This window comes from Corvus hawaiiensis, chromosome 4 (assembly GCF_020740725.1).
Source record: "Corvus hawaiiensis isolate bCorHaw1 chromosome 4, bCorHaw1.pri.cur, whole genome shotgun sequence".
Lineage (NCBI taxonomy): Eukaryota > Metazoa > Chordata > Aves > Passeriformes > Corvidae > Corvus > Corvus hawaiiensis.
In genome coordinates this window covers 58,050,355-58,071,706 of record NC_063216.1, presented here as the reverse complement: position 1 = coordinate 58,071,706, position 21,352 = coordinate 58,050,355, and the positions used below count along the sequence as shown (strand labels likewise).

Below are 21,352 nucleotides of genomic sequence, written 5' to 3'. Positions count from 1 at the left end.
ATCAGCTATTTCAAGAGAACACAAGTTGTCCTGATGTGGATTCCTCTTTGGGAAAAAAGTGGTCTTGCCTATGTACCAAGGTGAAGAACAACAGAGATCCTAAATGACCAGTTGAGAAATGGTCGTGCTGGTTGCTCTCATGAGCCCTGTGGGAGGTGGGTGGCTGGTTAAAGGAGAGGTGTAATCCAAGAAGCATTCTTCAAGGAATCAACCCAACACAGATCAGTGCTGGCACAGAAAACAACAAAAATACTGTAGTCTTTCTTTGGTACTGGGCATGTTGCCTGGTTCATTGTGTGTGCTCACTCTCCTGGCTACGAACCTCAGGAAACCATGCAAAGCCTGGGCAGCAGCCACTCAGGCTGATCATCATCATTCCAACATTGTATGTATAGGATAGGCGTCCTCAGTCAAGCTGCCTGTCCAGTCTAGAGATGATGCCTGGATTGGGAATGACTCAGAGCAGATTCCTGGTACTTTGTGCCCTGGATTATAGGTTTTGCAGGAGTTACCTTCAGCTGCACTGCAGTGGGGAGGATTTGGTGAGACCTGTGTATTCTGACAAGCAGAAGTGAATTGTCACAGTGTTACTTGTAGGCACAAGGTATCTTTGTTTTCTGAAAGGCTGTAATTTCAGCCTCCTGATTGAAATCAAATACTGTGGTAGATCAAGTTGTTAGTTGCATTCCTTGTGTTTTCAGTCAGAACAGCCTTTCTGTTTGTCCTAAAATCCTCCAGAAGAGTGATGCAATATGAAATCATTACAGATCTTCATCGCTCCTGACTTTACACCAAAACTAGATTATATGCTTCCTTCTGTTCTTCCCCAAGCCATTTTCAGCACTAAGGCTCTTAACCTTCGGTCCATTCTTCAAATATTCCTCCTCTGCCTCGGTAGAACTAGTGCCTTCTGAAAGACAGTGAAGAGTCAAGCTGTCTGTACATTTGCTGTTGTGTCCATTCTTTGCCATAAAACAAATTCATGTTGTTAGCAGGAGTACAGAGCCCTGAATGAAACTGCTGCTGTGTGTGACTGAAGCATCTCGTCTAATCTCAAGCAGCACAAAGTGGAATCCTGCATTTGTCCAATTCAGTCACTCTTCTGACCCTTATTCTTCTCCACTTGCTGTAATGAGCATGTAGACAATGAGCAGGTGCCATCTTGCACTTCAGACACTTTAGATGCAGGTGTTTTAACAGAAACCAAATCTGTCTTGCCCTGTGCCTCTGTTGCTCACTTGTGTAATGGTGCTAATAGCACAATGCATATAAGTGCATCTAGTCCAGACATGTACTGCAGTCCAGACATGTGACACTTAAAATACTTTTAAATGCCATTTTCCTTATTCAAATTTAGGTATCTCAGTTCTCAGAACAAAAACATTAGGTAAGACTTCTTTATTTCTACAAGGTCTGGTTTTCAGAATCAGTAGCCATTTTTAAGCTCTCAAGAAGAAAATCAAAACAACACAAATCATGTCTAGAGCAGAGTTAATCTAAGCAGTTTGATTACTTGTGTGTGCAGCTATTGGGTCATGCTCTAGTGTTGCATTAAAACTGATTTTTGATTTAATATTTTGGAAACCAGCCACAGTGTGCAGTTCCCCATGGATTTAGATTTAGTAAACTAAAAATGTTTCAATACACTATGTGAAAGACATGAGTTTTGGGACCTACAGAGTAGTTGCTAATCCCCTGGTTTACAAGCCAGGTTTGCAGCACAGCTCCCATCAGGAGCACTTCACTATGAGTGACGCTGTCAGAAGCTTAACTGATCCCGAACAGGGAGTCCTGCCGCAGTGTGTGGGCAGCCCTATCGTATGGCCGCGCCTGGGGCTGCACCAGGCTGCCTCCCTGGCTGCCCACCGACCTCCCTGAACATGTGAAAAGCGTTTCTTTCATGGGCGTGACTCATTTAAAATCGCCAGAATCGTCGCTTCTCTGACTCCCTATAGGTCTGCAAGGTCGAAGGTGCAGCAGTGCTGCTGCCATGCTTTCAGAAAGTGCAGGGGCCTTGGCAGATTTGAGCTACAGGAGGCATTCTGTTTATGGCTTGGATTTACTGCAGCTCTGTGTGTGCTGGCTCCTGCTGGTTTCGTCTTACTGCCTCATCTGTCTCTATCATCTCAGTTTGAAAGGGGCCATCCTGTTTTCATCAGGGTGCACGTTAGAGCTCTGACTTTGTTAGAGGAAAGGCAGCCAGTATCTTTGAAGCGTGTGATAATATTTTTGCTGCTGGATGATAGTCACACTATATTCCCCAGCCTCTTGGATCATCATGGAACATTAGGAGAAATTGTGACATGATGTGGCTGAAGTCAGATTGATTTACTTTCCTCTATTAAATTTCTTCTTTTACAATTTGCACTTGATAATTACGACCATAAGGTAAAAATGTGTCAGCTATTGCATCTGAACAACATGATCCACGCTTACTTAAAAAAACTTCTGGAGTTGCCATACATTTTAAGATTTCAGCTAAGATTTTATTAATCTTTCTGCATAATTTTCACTGGACAGCTTCACTGTCGACTTGGAGAAAGAGAAGGCTTCCAAGAAACACAAGGGCAAGCACTGCTCTTTAAATCTGACCTCCTGCTTTATTACTATGAAGACAGTGGGGTGCTTATTTAGCAGCATCTATTTTGTTGCATTAAAGAAGGAAAAGAAACCAACAAAACCTTTGTCCTTTGTGTTGCTACTTCGAGTGAAACTGGCAAAATGTTTCTGCCCTACACAATTTCTTAAGGTCTTGCTGAGCAGAACTTCATAGAGGTACTAACACCCAATTTTTTCACTTACTTTAAATCTTGGTTGTTCTCTGCATGCATGTGCATGCTGGTGGGATGTTCCAGAAACAGACAGGATGGGAGCTCTGCAGCAGCAAATGCAGTGGTACAGTTGTTACTTCCCTAGCAATAGTCTCAGTCCCAGAGAAGAATATGTGTTTAATTGGTGTGATACTTCAACCACAGGAGTAGAGTTATTGGTCTGCAGAGAGTGAGTCCCTGTAGGATTAGTCTTCATAATGAGCACTGAGCAGCTGTCATGGGCCATGGTTACCTGCTGGGGACTCGTGCTATGAGGCTGTCTCTGCAGGTCATCACTGTTTCTCCTCTGAAGTGTATGTTAGCAAAGAGAAGCTGATACACAACAGACAAGATTTACACTGCAGATGGGAGCATCTGAAGCAATCTGCACACTATGCACAAAGCCCCCTTCTCTCTCCTGTGGCACGCAAGGGTTTGGCAGCATTCACAGGGTGAAACAAAGACTGGAGTTACAGAGTTCAGAAGGGATGTGCTAGGCTGTCTGAAGCAGTGCCCCATCACACAGAAGGGTATCAGTCTGTATGAGGTTATATCAAGAGTTCCACAAGTTCTTGCTACACTTTTGGTGGCTCTTGCAAACTGGCAAAACAAAACATTTGGCGTTAGTAACAGGGGTCATTGCTGGGCTGACCAGAGACTGGAGCTATCTATATAAAGGACATACCTCTGTGGTACTGGAGAAGGCATTTTCAAAAAAAGCCTGATTCTGCATGCTGCACTGTATTCATAAAATTCTTCTGATAGAGAATTTTTATTACCAGAACAAACCTATTTTGTCCTCCAAGATACAATTATGTATTTTTTATGTGGTGCAGGTGATTATGTAACTGCTTTCCAATAAAATCTATAAAAAATAATTTTAGACTACAGAACAGAAGCAAATCTATATTTAAAAAGCTTTGTGAACTTTTTGCTTTTGAGAAATTAATGCTGAAGAACATTTATTTAGATTCATAGTGGAAGTTTCAGTTTTATCTTTATATACCAAGGAAACCTCTCATTTATGTTTATCACATACCCAGCTGTTGTTCCAAACACAGGCTTGTTATCAGGTGTGCAGTGCCAATTCACACCGAGATGAGGTATTTCTACTTTTTATTCTAGTTTGTGCAAAGTAGGGAGCTGGGAGGTAACTCACAAAAGGCTGGCTCCTCAATCATCAAAACTTTATGCTATTTATACATTTTAAAAAGGCATCAGCATTCATTGGTTACAGAGTACATAAGTTTTTCATTAATTAGTACTGAACCTCCTATTTCCTAATTATATCTCTCACTTGTCACGCTAATTGTTCTGCATGCACAGTTCTTCCCTCCTTTTGAGTTGGGTTCATTTTGAGTAGGTGGTGAATGGGTTGGTGGTCAAGACCTCCCACTGCTAGAATTACCTTTCCCCCAGTTACTGCTCAGTTCTGCTGACTTCACTCCTGGTGGCTCTTGTCCAAACAGCCCATTCAGCTTGGGATTGTCTTCCCTTTCCCTTAAAAGATTAGCCAAGCACACAATGTTCACAATGCAATTGCTTTATCATAACTGTCCAACTCTAGCTACTGATTAACAACAACAAAAAAATTCAGTTTGATTCAAATTTTGAGAGGCTCAAATCTTGACAGGCTTGATATCACAACCACAAGGAGACGACCCTTTACCTGAAACACACGAGGGATGTCAATTGAGGGATTGTGTGATATCTACTAGGAGAGAATATTCTTCATCAGTAGTGAGATGTGAGATGAAAAGATGTCTTATTCTTTGTTTTGGTTCAGAGCCAGTGGGAAGGAAAAAACATCTTGATGAAGCTTTGATTCAGACTGTCTTCATGGGTTAGGCTTGGCTTTTCCTTACCTCATGTACCTACATCTCCCATTACCCGAGCAATGCCAGATGAGGATTAAAGAGGGGGAAAAAAGGTTGCAGGGTGTCTTTTGACATAAAAATGTGGACTTCAGCAGACAGACATGTGAGGAAAGGATTGACACTGATGAGAGCCCCTAAGCCCAAGCTGATACCACTTGAATCACGCTGATTACATCTCTGAGAGAGTTATTAAACAGACAAATGTCCCAAAGCAAACATGGAAAAAATCAAGCCTCTTCTATGCAAAACACTGCAATGAAGGGAAGGGGCAGCAGGAGAAAATGGAAAGGATGGAGCATGCTTCCTCCATAATTTTGAAAGTAGTAATTGGAGGAATGGCAAGAGATATGGAAAGAAAAAAGAAAAACTGACCATAGTCAAGCTTTTCTTGGTGCTGTGCAGCATGAAGGCCAAGCTGGTGAGAAAGCCCTTCCAGTGAGAAGTCAGGTCACTGGCAGGATGGTGCTCACCTCTGCCCTTCAGCAAGGTGATCCTTCACACACGACTTGAGGGAAAGGCAAATAAAATCAGAGTCATAGAGCCTGAGTTGGAAGGGACCCTAAGCATCATTTAGTTCCAACCCCCCCGCCATGGACAGGGACACCTTCCACTGGATCAGGTTTCTCAGAGCTCTATCCAACCTGGCTTTAAACACTTCTAGGGATGGGGCATCCACAAATTCTCTGAGCAGCCTGTTCATGTTTCACCATCCTCACAGGAAAGAATCTCTTCCTAATATCTAATCTAAACTTGCTCTCTTTCAGTTTGAAGCCATTCCCCTTGTCCTGTCACTACCTGATCTACAGAAGTCCCCTCCAACCTTTTTGTAGGCTCCCTTCAGTACTGAAAGGCTGCAATTAGGTCACCCCAAAGCTGCCTTTTTTCTAGGCTGTACAGTCCCATTTCTCTTAGCCTTTTCATGTAGGAAAGGTGCTACTTCCCTCTAATCAACTTGGTAGCCTCCTCCGGACTCACTTGAAGGTAGATGTCCTCACTGTGCTGGGGTGTAGCATCCTTTCTTCCTCATACATTGAACGCAGCCTTCCTCTCTGCAGCACAGTGTGGGCCCTGCTCAAGAGCAGCTGTACAGATACCGTGAAGGAAATTCTGCCAGCACTGGTTAACTCAGGGTTTTCATTTTGAAGAATTATAATATATCTGGTGTAAGAGGCAGGAGATCAGAGTAGAGCTAGAGCTTCAACAGAATTTCCAGACTAAATCCCTAATTTCACTTAGAAGCTAACTGTAATTATGCAACTCCTGATCTGCCTTCGGGCCATCCCCAGCTGGTTTCAACTAAACCAGATGTTCTGCTTTTAAACTATGATATTCTGTGTCAGAAATAGCTACTCAAGCCCACTGCTTGCTTTTAAATGGCAGGAAGGGCCCTGGAAACCTCTCATGACCTCAGGACCAGCAGGCAGCATCTTTTGCTGACTAATACTAGAACAAGGTGGACACATTTGAATCTTCTTTTCACAGATCATTGCAGCTCCCCCAGCCCAGCAAGAGGACTGAACAGTCCTGCAGAAGTTTTCCACCTCATGGCTTGTTGAAGAACTGAGCAGTTTCACCATTTGTTCCAGAAGTAATGAACTCTCCAGACTTGTTAATTTAAAAGCAAATGAGAGAGAGACCCTGAGTCTGCCCAAGAGATACATTAACCTTGAATTTCAAAGAAGAAAATATCCTATAAACAAAGCTATAGTCAATTTGAAAATCTTTTGAGACTACTGCTTGATTTGGAGGGGGGTTAAATATTTATCATCTTGGAAAGAAGCTGATTTGGAAAGCAGGTGTTTAAACATTCATTGGAATATGACAGAGTGAAGTTCAGGTCTTTGCTTTGAGACATCTCAGTCATGTGAGTCCCACCACAACAGCAGCACTGGAGACCCAGAAATTCCACCCAGGAAGTGATGGATTGACCCATCACTGATGAAAGAACCTCTGCATCTATGACTCCATTGCCCCTTTATCCCAGGTGGCACCACTAGTGTCAGTACAACGATGAGACAGTATCAGAGAACCAACAGGCAGAGCAAGAGATGGGAGAGCAGTCTTGGGTAATGCACATCCCCAAATGTGATAAGGACCCCACATTTCACCGTGTCTCCTCCGGTGGGGAATAAAGGTGAGAAGCAACACACCGCAGCAGGGATAGTTGGCTGCTTCAGAATCGGTCTGTAGGTGGGATCACAGCTGTCTGACATGGGCAAGGAGCTGAGGGCCCTGAGGGTGGCTGTCTGAGGACCTAGTGCCTTCTGCATTGAACAGGTCTGCTCACCCGGCACTTAAATAAGCATTAGACTGAGACACAGCAAGTTGTTGTACTGACGTGCTATACAGTCACTCACAGATAAGGCCATTCACTGCCACTCTGAGGTAGTCAAATGATAGCCATCCAGTGTGAATGGTCCTCCATGCCCAGCGTGGTTGATATTAATGACTTTACTTCTCACCTAAGAAGATGACAAAGTACTAAATAAGACTTTCAAATGGATAGGAGCTCCATCTACTGTGTATTTTTAAGGGACGGTTTAATTATGTTTGATGCTTCCCTGGAGCAAAGGCCAGTCTGGAGTTTTTATGCTCTACAGACAGGAAGCTGACAAAATGTGCTCAGTGTCCTTGAGGTAACACCATGTCTTGTAACAGGGAGCTGTCAGAGCAGGATTAGGGCTCAGCATTGTCTGACACCCAGCTGTGAGCTCAGCTCTCCATGTGACCTGTGGGATTCTTTGCAGTGGGAGACCAGTGGTGGGGTTATTCAGGCTGCTCAGCTGTGCTGGGCTATCAACTATCAACATCTGTGGCTCCTTTGTCACAAAGACCTAGAATACTGATCCAGAAAAATTTAATCCAAGCTAAATCCTTGCTGCCCAATTCTGTCCTCCCTCTGTTTCTAGCTAGAGGTTCCCAGCATCTCCTTTGCACCAGCCACACAGCTCTGAAACTGCAATGAGAGGACTAGGGAAACAAACTGGAACAGTCTTCCTTTTTGTTGTGATTTATTACTGCAGTGCACGTCCAGAGCTGCAAAATTGTCTGTGAGCTGTACCAGCTGGTGTCACACCTAAAATCCAACTACTAGGATGTTTGGAGTGATTGGATCTCAAACTGATTTCAGTCACTTTAAACTATAGCAGAGACTGAAAAGTTTAGCTCGTGAGTGGCTAGACAGAAGATAATCCTGGCATGGGATGACATAAATCTTGTAACAAGGGCTTGTAACACACCCAAACCCATGCTACACTGGGATGAAAGTTTGTGTCACAAACTGTGCAGTCACAACAAACCTTTTGGAATGGTGCTGGTGCCTGTCTCACCACTCACAATATGGGCAGAGTTTGCCTGTGCCTGCCCACCCTCTGCAGCTGAGACTAACATGCCATGGTCAGGGCCCACTTGGTGAAGAGGAAAACAAAGAGCTGGAATTTGGCAGAAGTGATCAAGAGCACATGAAACCCGAGCGCTGTTGCCCTCCAACTTGTTTGTGAAACACAGCAACACGTGCATGTGTCACAGATTTAGAGAGCAGTAAGCTGAGACCCAGCGACAGGGCTGACCCCACACTGTGTACACATAAACACTTCCTTCAGGTGCCTGCAAAATTCACTGCTTTAACTGTAGCTCATTGACAGCCCTCAAGAACACTCATGAGTATGGTAATTAAAAAATACAGCTATAGCTCCAAATGTTTCTTGGAAAAAAAACCTGGAAAGAAAAGCCCCAGAAATATTTAGTCCCTCACGGGTGGGCTGACCTAATGCTCTGAGCAGAAGGGCATAATGGGGTGCAGAAGGCATTAATTTCTTACATATAGAATTGAAACTTCAAGTACATCCCACACAAGAAAAATCGTCTCATGCGTAGAGGCTGTACCTGGTTAGTTTGGTGAAATGTCTTCTAGGCCACTCCTGGGAATCATCCCAAATTTATCCTCCTCAGAGTTCATAAGCATTTCTGACTGTCAGTTCCTTATACACTTGTTTCTTAGGTGAGGAAATGGCAGAAATGGCATGTTTTCCTTTCCACAGGCATTCTTTCACAGCCAGGTCAGCTGTGAGACTCCTGTCCTCATGGCTTGCCTCATCTGCATTTACAAAATTTCCTGCATTGGATCATGGGCTGTGCTTCTCTCACCATTTAGAAATGCACTGACAATGATCATAGTCACTTATATTCCACCAGTCAAAGCATTCTGTTAGCAAAAATAAAAATAAAATAAATATAGTAATAATGAATCTAATGGTATTTGATGCCTGAGGATCCTGGAGCACACTTCAGTCTATGTGAACATAACCTTGCAGTACTGTGAGATGGATCAGTACTGATGTCTCCAAGGCAAAGTAGAGGCACAACAAATTAAAAAATATACCCCAGAGTACACAAACAGCCCAGGACATAACCCTCAGTCTTGGCTTTGAAACACATGTTTGGGCTCTGACCAGACACTCAGTAAGAATTTTTACTGTGACTCTATTTTAATGAAAGAAAAACATCTTTTCCTGTGTTATAGTTCTGTAGAAAATAACTCAATTTTTTTTGCCATTAAAAAGGCTTTATAAAATTCGTATTAATTTGAAGCTGAAAGTAGTCAAAGGTTATAGACAGAAATAAATACATCTGGCAGATAGACTGTTTCCTTGCTTTCCACAGTGACAGAATTTTTTCATATCTCCATTTTTCTTTTGGACTGATCCATCCTTTTCACACAGAACAGTTACATCTGGGTCTGATAGTGCCCCAGCTACCCTGCAGCCTGTGCATGACAGTTGCCCTATTTTTCCACTACCTCCACAGAAAGAAAGCCCTCAGCTGCTGTGCTCTCATTGCAGTTCTCTCCTTCGCCTTCCAGTTTCACCACAAGGTTGCATCCACCCAGCAGACCCAAAACCACCACGGACCTTCAGCCCATGCTGCCCTTGCAGGACAGCCCTGGAAAGGCAGGGAGCAGCGTGGAGCTGGGGGAAATGGTCAGTCCATGCTGGGAGCTGCCCCATCCCTACCAGTCACCCCCTTGCTTTGTCCAGATTCACACCTTCACTTTGCCCACCCAAGCTGTGACAGCACCCCTTGACTCTACTCTCCTCCTTTCTGGCTTCAGGTCTTGGCAGCTCAGGGTGAGACTGAGGACTAGGAAGCTCAAATCCCACCCAAGAGGTAGGATATTGAGATGTTTTCCCTTGATAATGGTATTTTCTGAGTTAACAGCTTTTAAACATGAGTCCTCTGTACTACCTGGAGCAAGAGAACTGTCAGATAAAATAAAATTACCAAAGTACTGCAAAAATCACAGTCCCGAACGGAAACTTCATTTAGTGCCTAACTTGAAACACTGTGAGTGGGCAGATATTTTACATGTATGAAAAGAAAAATATCTCATGCTATTACATAAAAGGGGCCACCACAAATCACCAGGTGCTTGTAAAAAACATCTTCTCAGTGACACAGGCACACAATTTATTTTCTAAGCAAGGCTTTTTTTCCTGGGTGCAGGAAAATTTCTCCTTATGTGTATGGCACAATTATCACTATCCTATTTAAGAACTTCAAAATCAAGTAATTGAATTGGCAAGTCAAAGTAAACTTGTGTTACAACTTTTGGGGAATGACTCTAAAAATTTATTATGTTCTAAGTGCAGCATTGGACACATGGATCTGTCAGAACCAGAGAGTGTATGTACAGTGCTGGGCTTATCAATATGTGAACCAAATTTTACTCCCTCTAGTAAATTATTAGTTTCCTGTCAGCATCAGGTGTGGATGGTATTAAGCCAGAATCTAATAGAAGACTTTGGTTTCCATCTGATAGTCTTTTTCTAAAGTTACATCTGACTTACATGGATTTGAAAATAAAGCATCTTACTACAAATTGTAGGAGAATTTTACAACTTTCAGTACTATTCCAGGTTGCAGATCCTGTGGAGTTATCACATCTAAGAGCATTAATTTAATAATGGCAGAGCTTCTGTGTTACCAGTTTCAGGCTTCTGCTTCTGAAAACACCAAAGCACACTACCATTTTCACAAGCTTCTTGCATTATTGTAACAGTAAGAATTTGCTCTTTCTTTTTTAATGGGAAGGCTGTTCCAAGAACCTTCTCATTTTAAGAGTTTGGACATGTCATCTAATTTCTGATCCAAATGCAGTCATGCACAGTTTCTGTCTTTCTTTTTTTTCTACTGCTAACCGTGTCCTGTAGCTCTTTCTACGCTGAGGTATTTATAGACATGAGCTGAAATCCCTTTGAGCCTTTGTTTGGCTAGATTGATCCCACCACCTGTTCTCATCTCTCTCACAGGACAGCCTCTTCAGTTTCCCAATTATCCCAGCCATTTTCTGTCCCTCTTCCAATTCAAAACTATTTTTCCTGGCTGTTAGTTACTGAAATTGTACACACCCTTCCAGATGCTCTTTCACTTGGGCCCGCACCTGTGAAAATAGTGTTTGGAGCTACCTCTCCGCTTACATCCAGGGACTGCAAGTACTCCCTTCATGGCTAACTCATGGTGGTCATTCCTGTCACTCTCTAAACAGCCTGCAGACAAGTCCTCTCTATTTCGGGTGTGGAGCTGCTCTGCCTTAAGCATTACTTCATTGAACTGGAGGACTTCTGAGGAAGCTGTACTAGTGGTGGCGTGGAAGTCTGCAATACTTACAGCTTCTGCTGTGTTCTTCAAGTTGTAACTGTGTTGTGCTACCATGTGGGCAAGGGAGAGGCCTTGGCTACAGCTGCCCACTCCCCTCTGCCTCCCAGCCTCTCAGGACATTCATTCTCCCACATCATGCAGGGACTGTCCCACACCAGCTCTTCTGGCTCCCCCGTTCTGTGCAGCACAGACTCGGCCTCCAGAAATGGATGTGGCTTCACCTGGCAGGAGACCCTATGGCCACCTGCCCTGTCTGGTGGGAAGGAAGCACCTCTGCAGGGCAGTTGGACCAGCACCTTTGTCCTCAGCCAAGCCCCAGCAAGGTGGGTCATTGTCCAGAACATCAACAAGGGACTAAGAAGGAGACAGGAAACTTCCAGAAGATGTGAAAATAAAATTTAAAATTTCTTGCTCTTTTATGAGCTCATTTTCTTTCTATAATTTCAGACACTTCCCTTGGTAGTGAGACATGAACTAAAGGGCCACGTACTGGAATTACAGGTAGCAGTCAGGCTCTGATATTTCTGGTGCTTTCAAAGGTCAGCTCTTTCACAGAACCACAGAATCATTAAGGTTGGAAAAGTCCTCTAAGATTGAGTCTAACCCTTAACCCAGCACTGCCAGGTCCACCTCTAAACTATGTCACGAAGCACCACACCTACACATTTTTTGAACACTTCCACCACTTCCCTGGGCACTTAATCACCATTTTGCTGAAGAAATTTTTTTTAATAACCAGTCTAAACTTCACCTGGTGAAATTTGAGGGCATTTCCTCTTGTACTGTCACTTGTTATCTGGAAGAGACTGACTCCCACCTGGCTACAGCCTTCTTTCAGGTAGTTGTCCAGAGCCTCCTTCTCTCCAGGCTGAACACCCCCAGCTCTCTCAGCCACCCCTCATATGACTCTCTGTCTAGACTCTTCACCAGCTCTGTTGTCCTTCTCCAGACATGCTCCAGCACCTCCATGCCCTTCTTGCAGTGATGGGTACAGGATTCGAGGCGCGGCCTCACAGTGCTGAGCTGTTCCATGTTACACATGAAACACACGGATGCTGGATTTTGATGTGTTTGTTTCTCTGACTGGTCTTCCACAGAAAATGGATGTCCACCCACTGCAGGAGCCTTAGGAGTCCAAACGAGGAGCATACCTGCATCCTGGGGCTCCCGTGTCCAACTTGGATGGGAGCCTAGCACAGGATGTGCAGGAGCTGACACCTTTCCTGCAGGCCAAACAAGAGGCCTCCAGCAGAGATCATTTATCTCCCTGTGACCAAAAAGAAGTGAACTGAGCTTATGGGCAGGACCTGGGCCCCAGGGGAAATGGCCTAGGGGTGTCTGTTCCCAAGCCGGAAACATGCCTTGGCACCTCCTGGCTCCTGCTAAACCATATTGCTGCCCAGGAAGGCAGCACAGTAGCTCCCAGAGGAGTCTGGATGCTTGTCATACTTGCCTGTTTGAATGGAAAAGAGATTGCTTCTTGGACACATCTGTGAGGAAGCTCAGGACCACTGGCAGCAGAGCTGACACCGCGGAGGGAAGGGGACTGGCTTTCCCTTCAGTGGGGCATCAAAACCTTAACAAGGTGTTTGGGGATGCCTTGTGGCTCTGCAAATAGGAGCCATGCCTTGAAATGCCTCCAAGGGAAACTGCCGTGAAATGTATGTAGGCAGAAGGTAATTGCCCAGATTAGACTTTGGCTAAGGCACAGGACTTGACACATGGTGAGGGAGTGTGCTGCAGGAGCTTCGACAACTGCACGCGGCCGCCGCTTCCGCAACTGCTCAACACCTCAGAGCAGGGCTCACACCTGAGAGGGCCCATGGCCACTTGACAGCCACCATAGGCAGTAGCTCTGGACAAATCTTCATAGGAGCTGTGCCCATCATCCTCCTTCCTCAAAAGGGTAATTCCAACAGCTCTTACCAACCTGAAAGATGAATTCTACCTTCCCTTTTCCTTTTTCTCAAGGCTTTTTCTTCTTCCACATTTTTCTCTTCTTTCATCTGCCACTTTTCAATATTCATTTTCTTCTTTATCACCTTCTTTTTCTATATAATTTTTTACCTCTCATACAGTTTCCTCCCTCGTCACTCTACTTCTTTCCTCAAAAGTATGGTATTGTTCCTTAAATACATTCACTTGTCTTGTCCAAATCCTCTCCACTGTGCTTTCCCTGAGTTACTTCATTGCCTTTTATTTTCCCTTGCAGCTGCTTAGATGCTTTTGCCTTTTGATTAAACACCCAGGATGTTTCTCATCCTTCACAAGTTTCTGTGGACAAGGCCTGGGGTCACAGGTCTGTATCCTGACTGTGATCTGCATTCCAGTACTGCTTCCATTCTCAGAAGATCCCAAGCCTCAGCTTCCATTTGGCCATGGGAGATTGACCATGGGTCGATTTTGATGCTATGGGAGCCTATGAAATTATAAAGGCAGCTAAAGACCAATTGTACATACCATATTTCCTGTAATACTGGATCTAGAAATACTCATGAGTTGTTGTGATCCTGAGCAAGAAGAAAATTGTCAGGAAGTGTTTCAGTTAGTTATAAATTGCTTTTGGTATGTTCTGGTCAATAAATACAAAAGAAAAAGGTGTCCACTGTTTTCTTGCCATGGCAGTAACATTTCTGACAATTCATCGGAAGATTCCCTCTCCATTATGCTTAATTTCCCTCCAGTAATTTGTTCCTATTTCTGGGAAAATCTGTCTCATTAATACTTGCAGGTACAAACTTACCCATATTTTTTCAGTACCACTACTGGGTAACCTGAAGTAATTCTCTTTGATGTGGCTTTATATAAAAGAAATACTAATTCTGTTATTTATAGTTGCAATGAGCTAACTAATTAATACTTAGTAGTGCTTCTGAACATATCTCTCTTCTCGCCTTTCAACATTTTGGCCACTACTCAGTTTCCTTCATGTTATCACTGCCTTCACACTAGCTGAAGCACCCAGAACCATAACTAATCTGACAGGGAGATGTCTAGCGCTACACGAAGAAGGGCTATTCGTGCCATTGCCTGCGATGTGATACCTCCAGTCGTGCATCTCCAAATGATGTTGGCTCTGCTTCCACTCTATCATATTGACAGTTCACACCCTGCTTGTTGTTCAACTGATACCATAGGAAAGCCTTTTTCCACCTGGATGGTAGACTGCTTTTCAAGTTTCTGTGTCTGACTGGATGTCTGCACTGGGGTTAGGTCTGACTATAGACAGCACTTGTACCAAATGGATCTCACTTGAATAACTCTGCTGCATCCTTAAAATACTGACGTTAACTTTCAGCCTGTAAGTCAAGGTGAACTACAGCTCTATTCATCTCCCAGTTCTTTAGGCCAATGTTCAGGACCTGGTGTGCAACATCGGTGACCTGACACAATCCCTAGCTTAGTTTTAGTGGTATATAGCCTTATGAACCATTTTTTCCAATGTCAATATGAAACTGCACTAACATATGGGCTCAGGTACTATCCTCCACACAGGCTCAAGTGCAGCTGAGAAAGATCTCAGGTTCTTTCCCAGGAGACTTCCCAAACGCTCATGCGCTTGATGCAACCATCTGGTGGGTTTTCACTCACAGAAATCCTGGACTATGTGTCTGCTTGAAAGCTTCAAACCACATTTATTGTAAATTCATGGGAAAAAAAAAAAAAGAAACCACAGGCTGGTAAACTATTACATCTCAGTGTAAAGAACTTGTCCAGTGATGTGCAATCAGATATTGACAAGAATATCTAAATAAGCAACAGCTTCTCAATATAAATCTCATTAAATAAAAAAGAAAATTATTTCCATATTTACAGATTACAATGCAAATGGATCCTTAAAGCATTATTTTGTATTTAGCAGGTTTATTTCTTTGAAATAAAAGAGAAATGGCTTGAATCTAAGAGTGTACTTTGGAAGCAGCTTTCTAGACAGTCTATGTCACCAACAGTGAAAGGACAAGCAGCCTCCCCCTCGACCACTGCTCTGCTTCTTTTGTCATCCAGGCTTTCACCGAAGGGCTTCTGGTACCTCGACCTATAAAACAGGGGTGAGAAGGGCATTCATTACATTTGTTGTACGGTCTAGATGGCAAAATTCCTGAAATTCCAGCCAGACATACACTGCCAAGAGCTCTGTACTACACATTATCTCCCATAACAAGACTGAGCCTGGGAAAGTACCCCACTTTCTGTTAAAATCACAGTCAGACAGAAATTACTGTGCTGAGAAAAGCCCAATCAGAGGCAAACCTCCTCCCAAGTGCTTTATTATACTTACGTTTCTAAGATTTTTTTTTTTTTTTTTACTTAATGTGTGTACTAAAATTAACTGAGCTTGTGCTATAGTCAGGCCACAATCAGCTGCTGAACTAGGATCTCTTACTTACCCGCCTTAATTGCTTTATGCTGCTTGCCCGAATTGCTTCCATAAGGTTGTCATGGAGAGACCTTTGTGGGGTGGATGGACGGGTGGAGGGTCGTGAACCTTCCTCTGATTTTCTGTCCGAGACTGATTTTAGAGAATCTTTAATTTCTTTCAATATGCTATTCTCATGTTTTCTGCTTTTTTTGCCTTTTTTCTTTTTCTGTCCATTATGTAAGGCTTTTTTTGAGCTTTCTTGCTGTTTGATGACTTCAGCTATATTCCTGGTTGGTGCCTTCTTCTGTGGAATAACTGGAGGAGGAGGAGGGGGAGGGGGAGGTGGGGGGCAAGGGGGTGGGGGAGGTGGGGGTGCAGGTGCTGAAGGCTGGCATTTCACTGGCAGTGCTTTCTTAGGGAGCTTTGGAGAAGACCATGGTGAGCTTTTAGGTGACACATAAGGTGAGGACCGAGGTGTCCCCTTCTGCAAAACTTTGGTCTTTGGACTGACGGCTCCATCACAACCTGACTCTTGTTGCCGCTGCTCCTGCATACGCTTTTGCCTCTGTTTATCCATATTTCTTGTCAGGATACTCGTCATGCTCATTCTTGGGCCAGCAAGGTCAAAGTGGTACCCCAGCTTTACCAGAGTGGTGTTCTCTTTCAACAGTTTGACTATGTCCATTTCCACCTGGCTGCCCATGATGTGCCTTTGATTGTGGAACCGCAGTTCTGTCAGAACCTTGTTATGCTGCAAAGCTCTCATGATGGCCAGCACGCCTTTGCCTGTGATAAAATTTGACTCAATATTCAGACTAGTTATATGCTGATTTACCTTTAACATACCAGCAATAGCTATTGCCACATTGTCATCAGCGTGGGTGTTAGCCAGGCTGAATGACTTAACCACTGTGTTGTCCCTCAGGGCTTGAGAAAATTGTATAAGCATCTGTGAAGTGATGTTTTCAATGTTGTTCAGATTGACCTCTGTGGTGTCAGGGTCATTGCTCCTAACTTTTTCCAAAGCATCTTCAATAACTGTTGGATTTCCACAAGGGTGGATGGCACTGCTTTTTAAGCTCTGATTATCGCTGTCTTTTCCATCATGGCCATTGAGGAAGTTTTCATTGTCCTTTGCACCATTACACTTTTTGTGTCTGATGTGGTCAGAACGCTTGCCATAATCAGGTCTTTCACCAGCTGCAGCATTTTGCTCTTCCTCATTCTCATCATCACTCTCATCTTCATCTTCCTCATCTTCTTCTTCATCATCCTCTTCAGTATATGCCTCCTCAGACACTTCACTATTGCTTTCTGTGAAACACTCTTCTTGAAGTTCTTCTGAATTGTCTTCCTCTTGCTCGGAATCCTGAACAGGAATGTAGGTGTGCACGTTAAACATGATTGAAGTAATGTAACTACTGTCTTTTGGCACAGGAACAATTATAAGAAACTATATAAGTTAATGTAGAAAGCTAAAAAGAAACAGATACAGTTAGGAGAACAGAAAATGTTTCACCTAACACCTTTTTGACATTATTTCTTTTACATTCTTTAGAAAATGCTTAGCATAAATTGCAACCACTTTACCAATGTCAGTGATTTCTGCCAAGAGAAAACTTGATACAAGGTATTACGACACAGATATATTTCATGTTTTCTATGTGTTGGCATATCCACAAGGGGATATAATTTGGATCCTTGACAGCAGAAACATAAGACAACAATTTCAGAATGGACAGGAGCAACAAGCTTCTTCATTTCATGAGGAGCAGGCATCTCAGGCTGCCTTGCATATGTTAGTATGCCTAGAAGATTAAAGGTTGCCATCCTTTAAAATACAAATAGTGTCTGCATGCATAATCTTGTATACCAGCATGCAAAACAATACAGAATTACAGAAGTCATGTCAAAAATACTCTGGATGCGCTGCATGGGCTGTACGTACTAATGAACTACTTGTTAAGAAAGGATTCAGATGCATTCCCACAGGTAACATGTAACCACATGTCAATAACCCCTGAATTTCTTCATGTTTGTCAAGAGCTAAGCTGGTGCTCACTGCCAGCTGTTGCAGGTCAGCTGCCACACTGTAAACTGTTATAACTCATTGTCTACAGAGCAAACACATTGTTTTTCTGAAATACGAGGTTATTTTAGTATGTTTGGTGAGTACCTGGAAGGCAAATTCGGAACCATGCCCCAAAGTTCTGCTTGTTGCCTTCAGCAGTTACGGTGGCAAAAGAGAATTCTCTGCAGAGGAGCAGGAAGAGGTGTTCGCCCCAGGAAAGCCTCACTCTCCACATGGAGGACTCCAGTAGTGCGGTGGGGATCTATGGGGTGTGACTGAACCCAGAATCTACAACAAACCTTAAACCTCTTGCTCAAAAAGATCTTCCATGTCATGTTTTGTCTACTGGAAAAACTATAGGCATGTATTTTTCTTTACAACTGTAAATGTTTATAAAATTTTGGATGAATCGTAGTTGTTCTGTATGCACTACTTTAGCAACATTTGTGTTTTAATCTTTGTAAAACACTAGAGTGTATTTTCCAAAGTGAGTACACTCTACAGAGACACAGCGGTTCTGTTTTGGAATCCAAAAGTGTTACTAACAGGACAGCCTATTTTTAGACAACCTGTGCAGTTTTAGGTTTGCTTAATTATCTGGCTCTGAAAATAGAGAATTGTTAAAATGCATGGTACTATTTCACAATCTTCAGCAGAATTCTGTGTTGGGACATATGCAGAAAAGATGCTAACTGTAATGTTTGCAGAACTGTGACAGGACATTGAGCTGTTTCTGCCTGATGTTCCTGAGCATTCAGTGCCTGGGGGGCTGACAGGGTCTGATTGCACTGGGCTGCACACAGAGGTCTTGCAGGATCCAGCCCCACTGCTTCTCCTGTAGAACAGGTGCAGCAAGGCCCTTATGCTGAGAGATACTGTGCTACCTATAGGCTTATTATGGGACTAAGACTTATATCTGGAGCTTCTATATATGTGTAGGGCTTTAAGACCTGAAAATACCAGGTACCTAAAACCCTGTCTTCATGGCTTTGGTTTTATATCTCTAGGAATATATACTACAGATGAACAGAAGGAGGTGCCTTTAAATGCACTGTTGATATGTTTAATGATGCTAGATTAATAAAAAAACACTTTTTTTTTTTTTTTTTTTTTAGTGGCATTTCTGAGGTCAAAGGTGGAATTTCATTTCCTGTCACATACATTGTCTGGTGTCATAATAATCTACATGATAATTTTGGAATTTGATACAGAGATGTATTCTTACTGTGGGAGCACTGTGGTACAGGACTGCTGCAGGTAGCCTGCAGGGCTTCACCTTAATTTGGGGGAGAAATTTGATGAAAAGTTAGGACTAAGAGAGTCAATGCAGAGGTAAATATTTCTGGAGGACAAGTTATTCACCCTAAAAGGCTATCTGCAAGTTGTTTGCCTTTTGGACCAGCTGATCTCTCACCACTAACTATAGAAGGAGCATGAATAACCATCTTAGATAAAGGTGTATAATTTCCAGACAGCTGAAAGCAAGAAGAAAATTGCTTTCAAGGAGCTTTCTTATTGCCTTCAGTGGACAGTTTTTGTGCCCTCTATATCAGCATATTAACCTTTTCTTATTTAAGGATGCATTTAGGGAGTTTTTTCTCAGATCAAAAAGTACAAAGTCTTTTGCCAGGACTTTGAGGTTTAGCCAGTACCCATCATTAATGCTATATATACATGGAAAAAGAAAAAAAAGAATGATCCTGCCATTATATAAGACACCAAACTAGACCTGTTCAGCAGGTTTTTTAGAACTGCCCAAATTTTGAGTTCCAGGCTAAGCTGGAAATAAACATTAATCTTGCCATTTACTCTCTAGGACTGACAAACAGGGAGTGAAGTCAATGTCTGCAAGCTGATACTAATGGTCTGATGACAGCTACTGGTCTGTGCACTTGCCTGCAAAGACCTTATACCACCATTCACAAGCAAGAGAAAACACTTACATATAAAAACACGCTGGATATTGCAGGGTAATTTAATCCATCTGACTTTCCTTTAGGAGGATATTTTATCTAATGTATAAACTGCAATTATTTCCTTGCAAACGAACCAAGCTCCTGAATCAAGGCTGTTATATGTTTTGATTCAGTTTTGCTGTCTTTGCCTTTGTTGTATTACTTTCTGCTTAAACATGGGAAAATGTGTCCCTATAAACAGAGTAAGAGCTTGGTATGAAGCAGTGACTAAAAATTCCCAAGTCCCCACTCTGCTTTGAAATTACACGGAGCCATCATGAAAATAGAAGTTGCTTTTTGATTTGGCTCAGTCTCACAAATACTTTTAGCGAGGATCAGGGTGCCAACATGGACATCAGCTGAGACTGAGAGTGCTCACTGCTTGCCAAGACTGAGCCCTTCACTCCTGCCCAGCTGTACCGTTCATTTGCAGTTCAGGAAATGGCCTTTATTAGTAACATTTTTATTTTGGGGGATGAGTTGCCTAACAAACACTATTAGTTGATTTTTTGGAAATGCAGTTAAATGGTTTGACTGATGACTCTATCCCAGGCCACTTTTCAAATAATGTACAGCTGCCCTCTGACAACAGTTGCCAGAAGACTCCTGAACCATGCCAAGGATCCTCAGCACGGACAAAGCAACACAAGCTGCTGACTGCAACGCAGCTTTCTTCCAACAAGCACAAAGCCTGGCATCCACTTACTCAACTTCTGACATAACATGTATTCAAAATTATCTTCCTGACATGCTTCTCAGCAGGCAATACTGGCTGTTTTTTAAGGAAAGGAAAAGGCATTTTGTGTAGCTATCTTAAAAAACCAAATGCTATCCAAAAGCCCACATCTCTACATATTAATAATTTCTAACATGCCCTTTGAATTTTTTCCTGTCTTGATCACTAGTGATAGTTTTTATGGCACTTTCTTTTCTTCTGAACTGAGCATTTAAGGTACCTCCAGAGAAAGCAAAAACTCTCTGAGCTAATACTCAGCGCTTTAGCAGGCACAGAGGTGTGGCTAACAATGTTCTTAAAAACGCTACAAGAGACTGAAAGGGAATTAAATCACTCAGTGAGATCACCAATGAAGAATAAAACCAAATAGCATCTTACCTTCTCGCATGCACCCAACCTCTCTTTTTCTAGGAGTTTCTTGGTCTCCCTCTCCCAGTAGGCCATCAGCGCTTCCCTGCTGAAAGTCCCTGTCGGTGTTTTCTCAGTCAGGCTCTTCTGCCGTTGTCCCACGGGAAGGTTACGGTCTGGCTCTATGTCCTCTAGCTCCCGCTCCAGCTCCTTCAGCTCCTCTTCAGTGAGAGAAGCGAGGAGCTCATCTTCATCAATGTCTTCATATTTACTGAGCTCTCTTCTATACCCAAAGGTAGACATGATCCTGCTTGGTCAGGCTGGTACAGAGGTAAAGTGACCAGGCATTCAAGAAGGCTGCAGCAAGCAAGCTGTGTCTCGTGTGGTCAGCAACTGTTTCCCTGCATAGCCAGAGGCACCCTTTTAAGAGTAATCATCGGGGGCTTACGACAATGCATGAAGGGATGAAAGCATGCTCCGTTTTAAGCATCAGACGTCAGCTAGACATCTGAACAGCAAGAATGTCCCAACACTAATG

The 21,352-nt window shown here is 43.1% G+C and overlaps 1 protein-coding gene across 1 annotated transcript; it reads right to left on the bottom strand.

Moving 5' to 3' along the window:
* Positions 1-14,954: 14,954 nt before the first annotated feature.
* Positions 14,955-21,352, bottom strand: LMOD2 (leiomodin 2). The gene is made up of 3 exons (XM_048302629.1): positions 20,845-21,352; positions 15,733-17,073; positions 14,955-15,380 (listed from the first exon to the last, which is right to left on the bottom strand). Exons 1-3 carry the CDS (start codon positions 21,115-21,117, stop codon positions 15,354-15,356), a joined length of 1,641 nt encoding a protein of 546 aa, XP_048158586.1. The 5' UTR covers positions 21,118-21,352; the 3' UTR covers positions 14,955-15,353.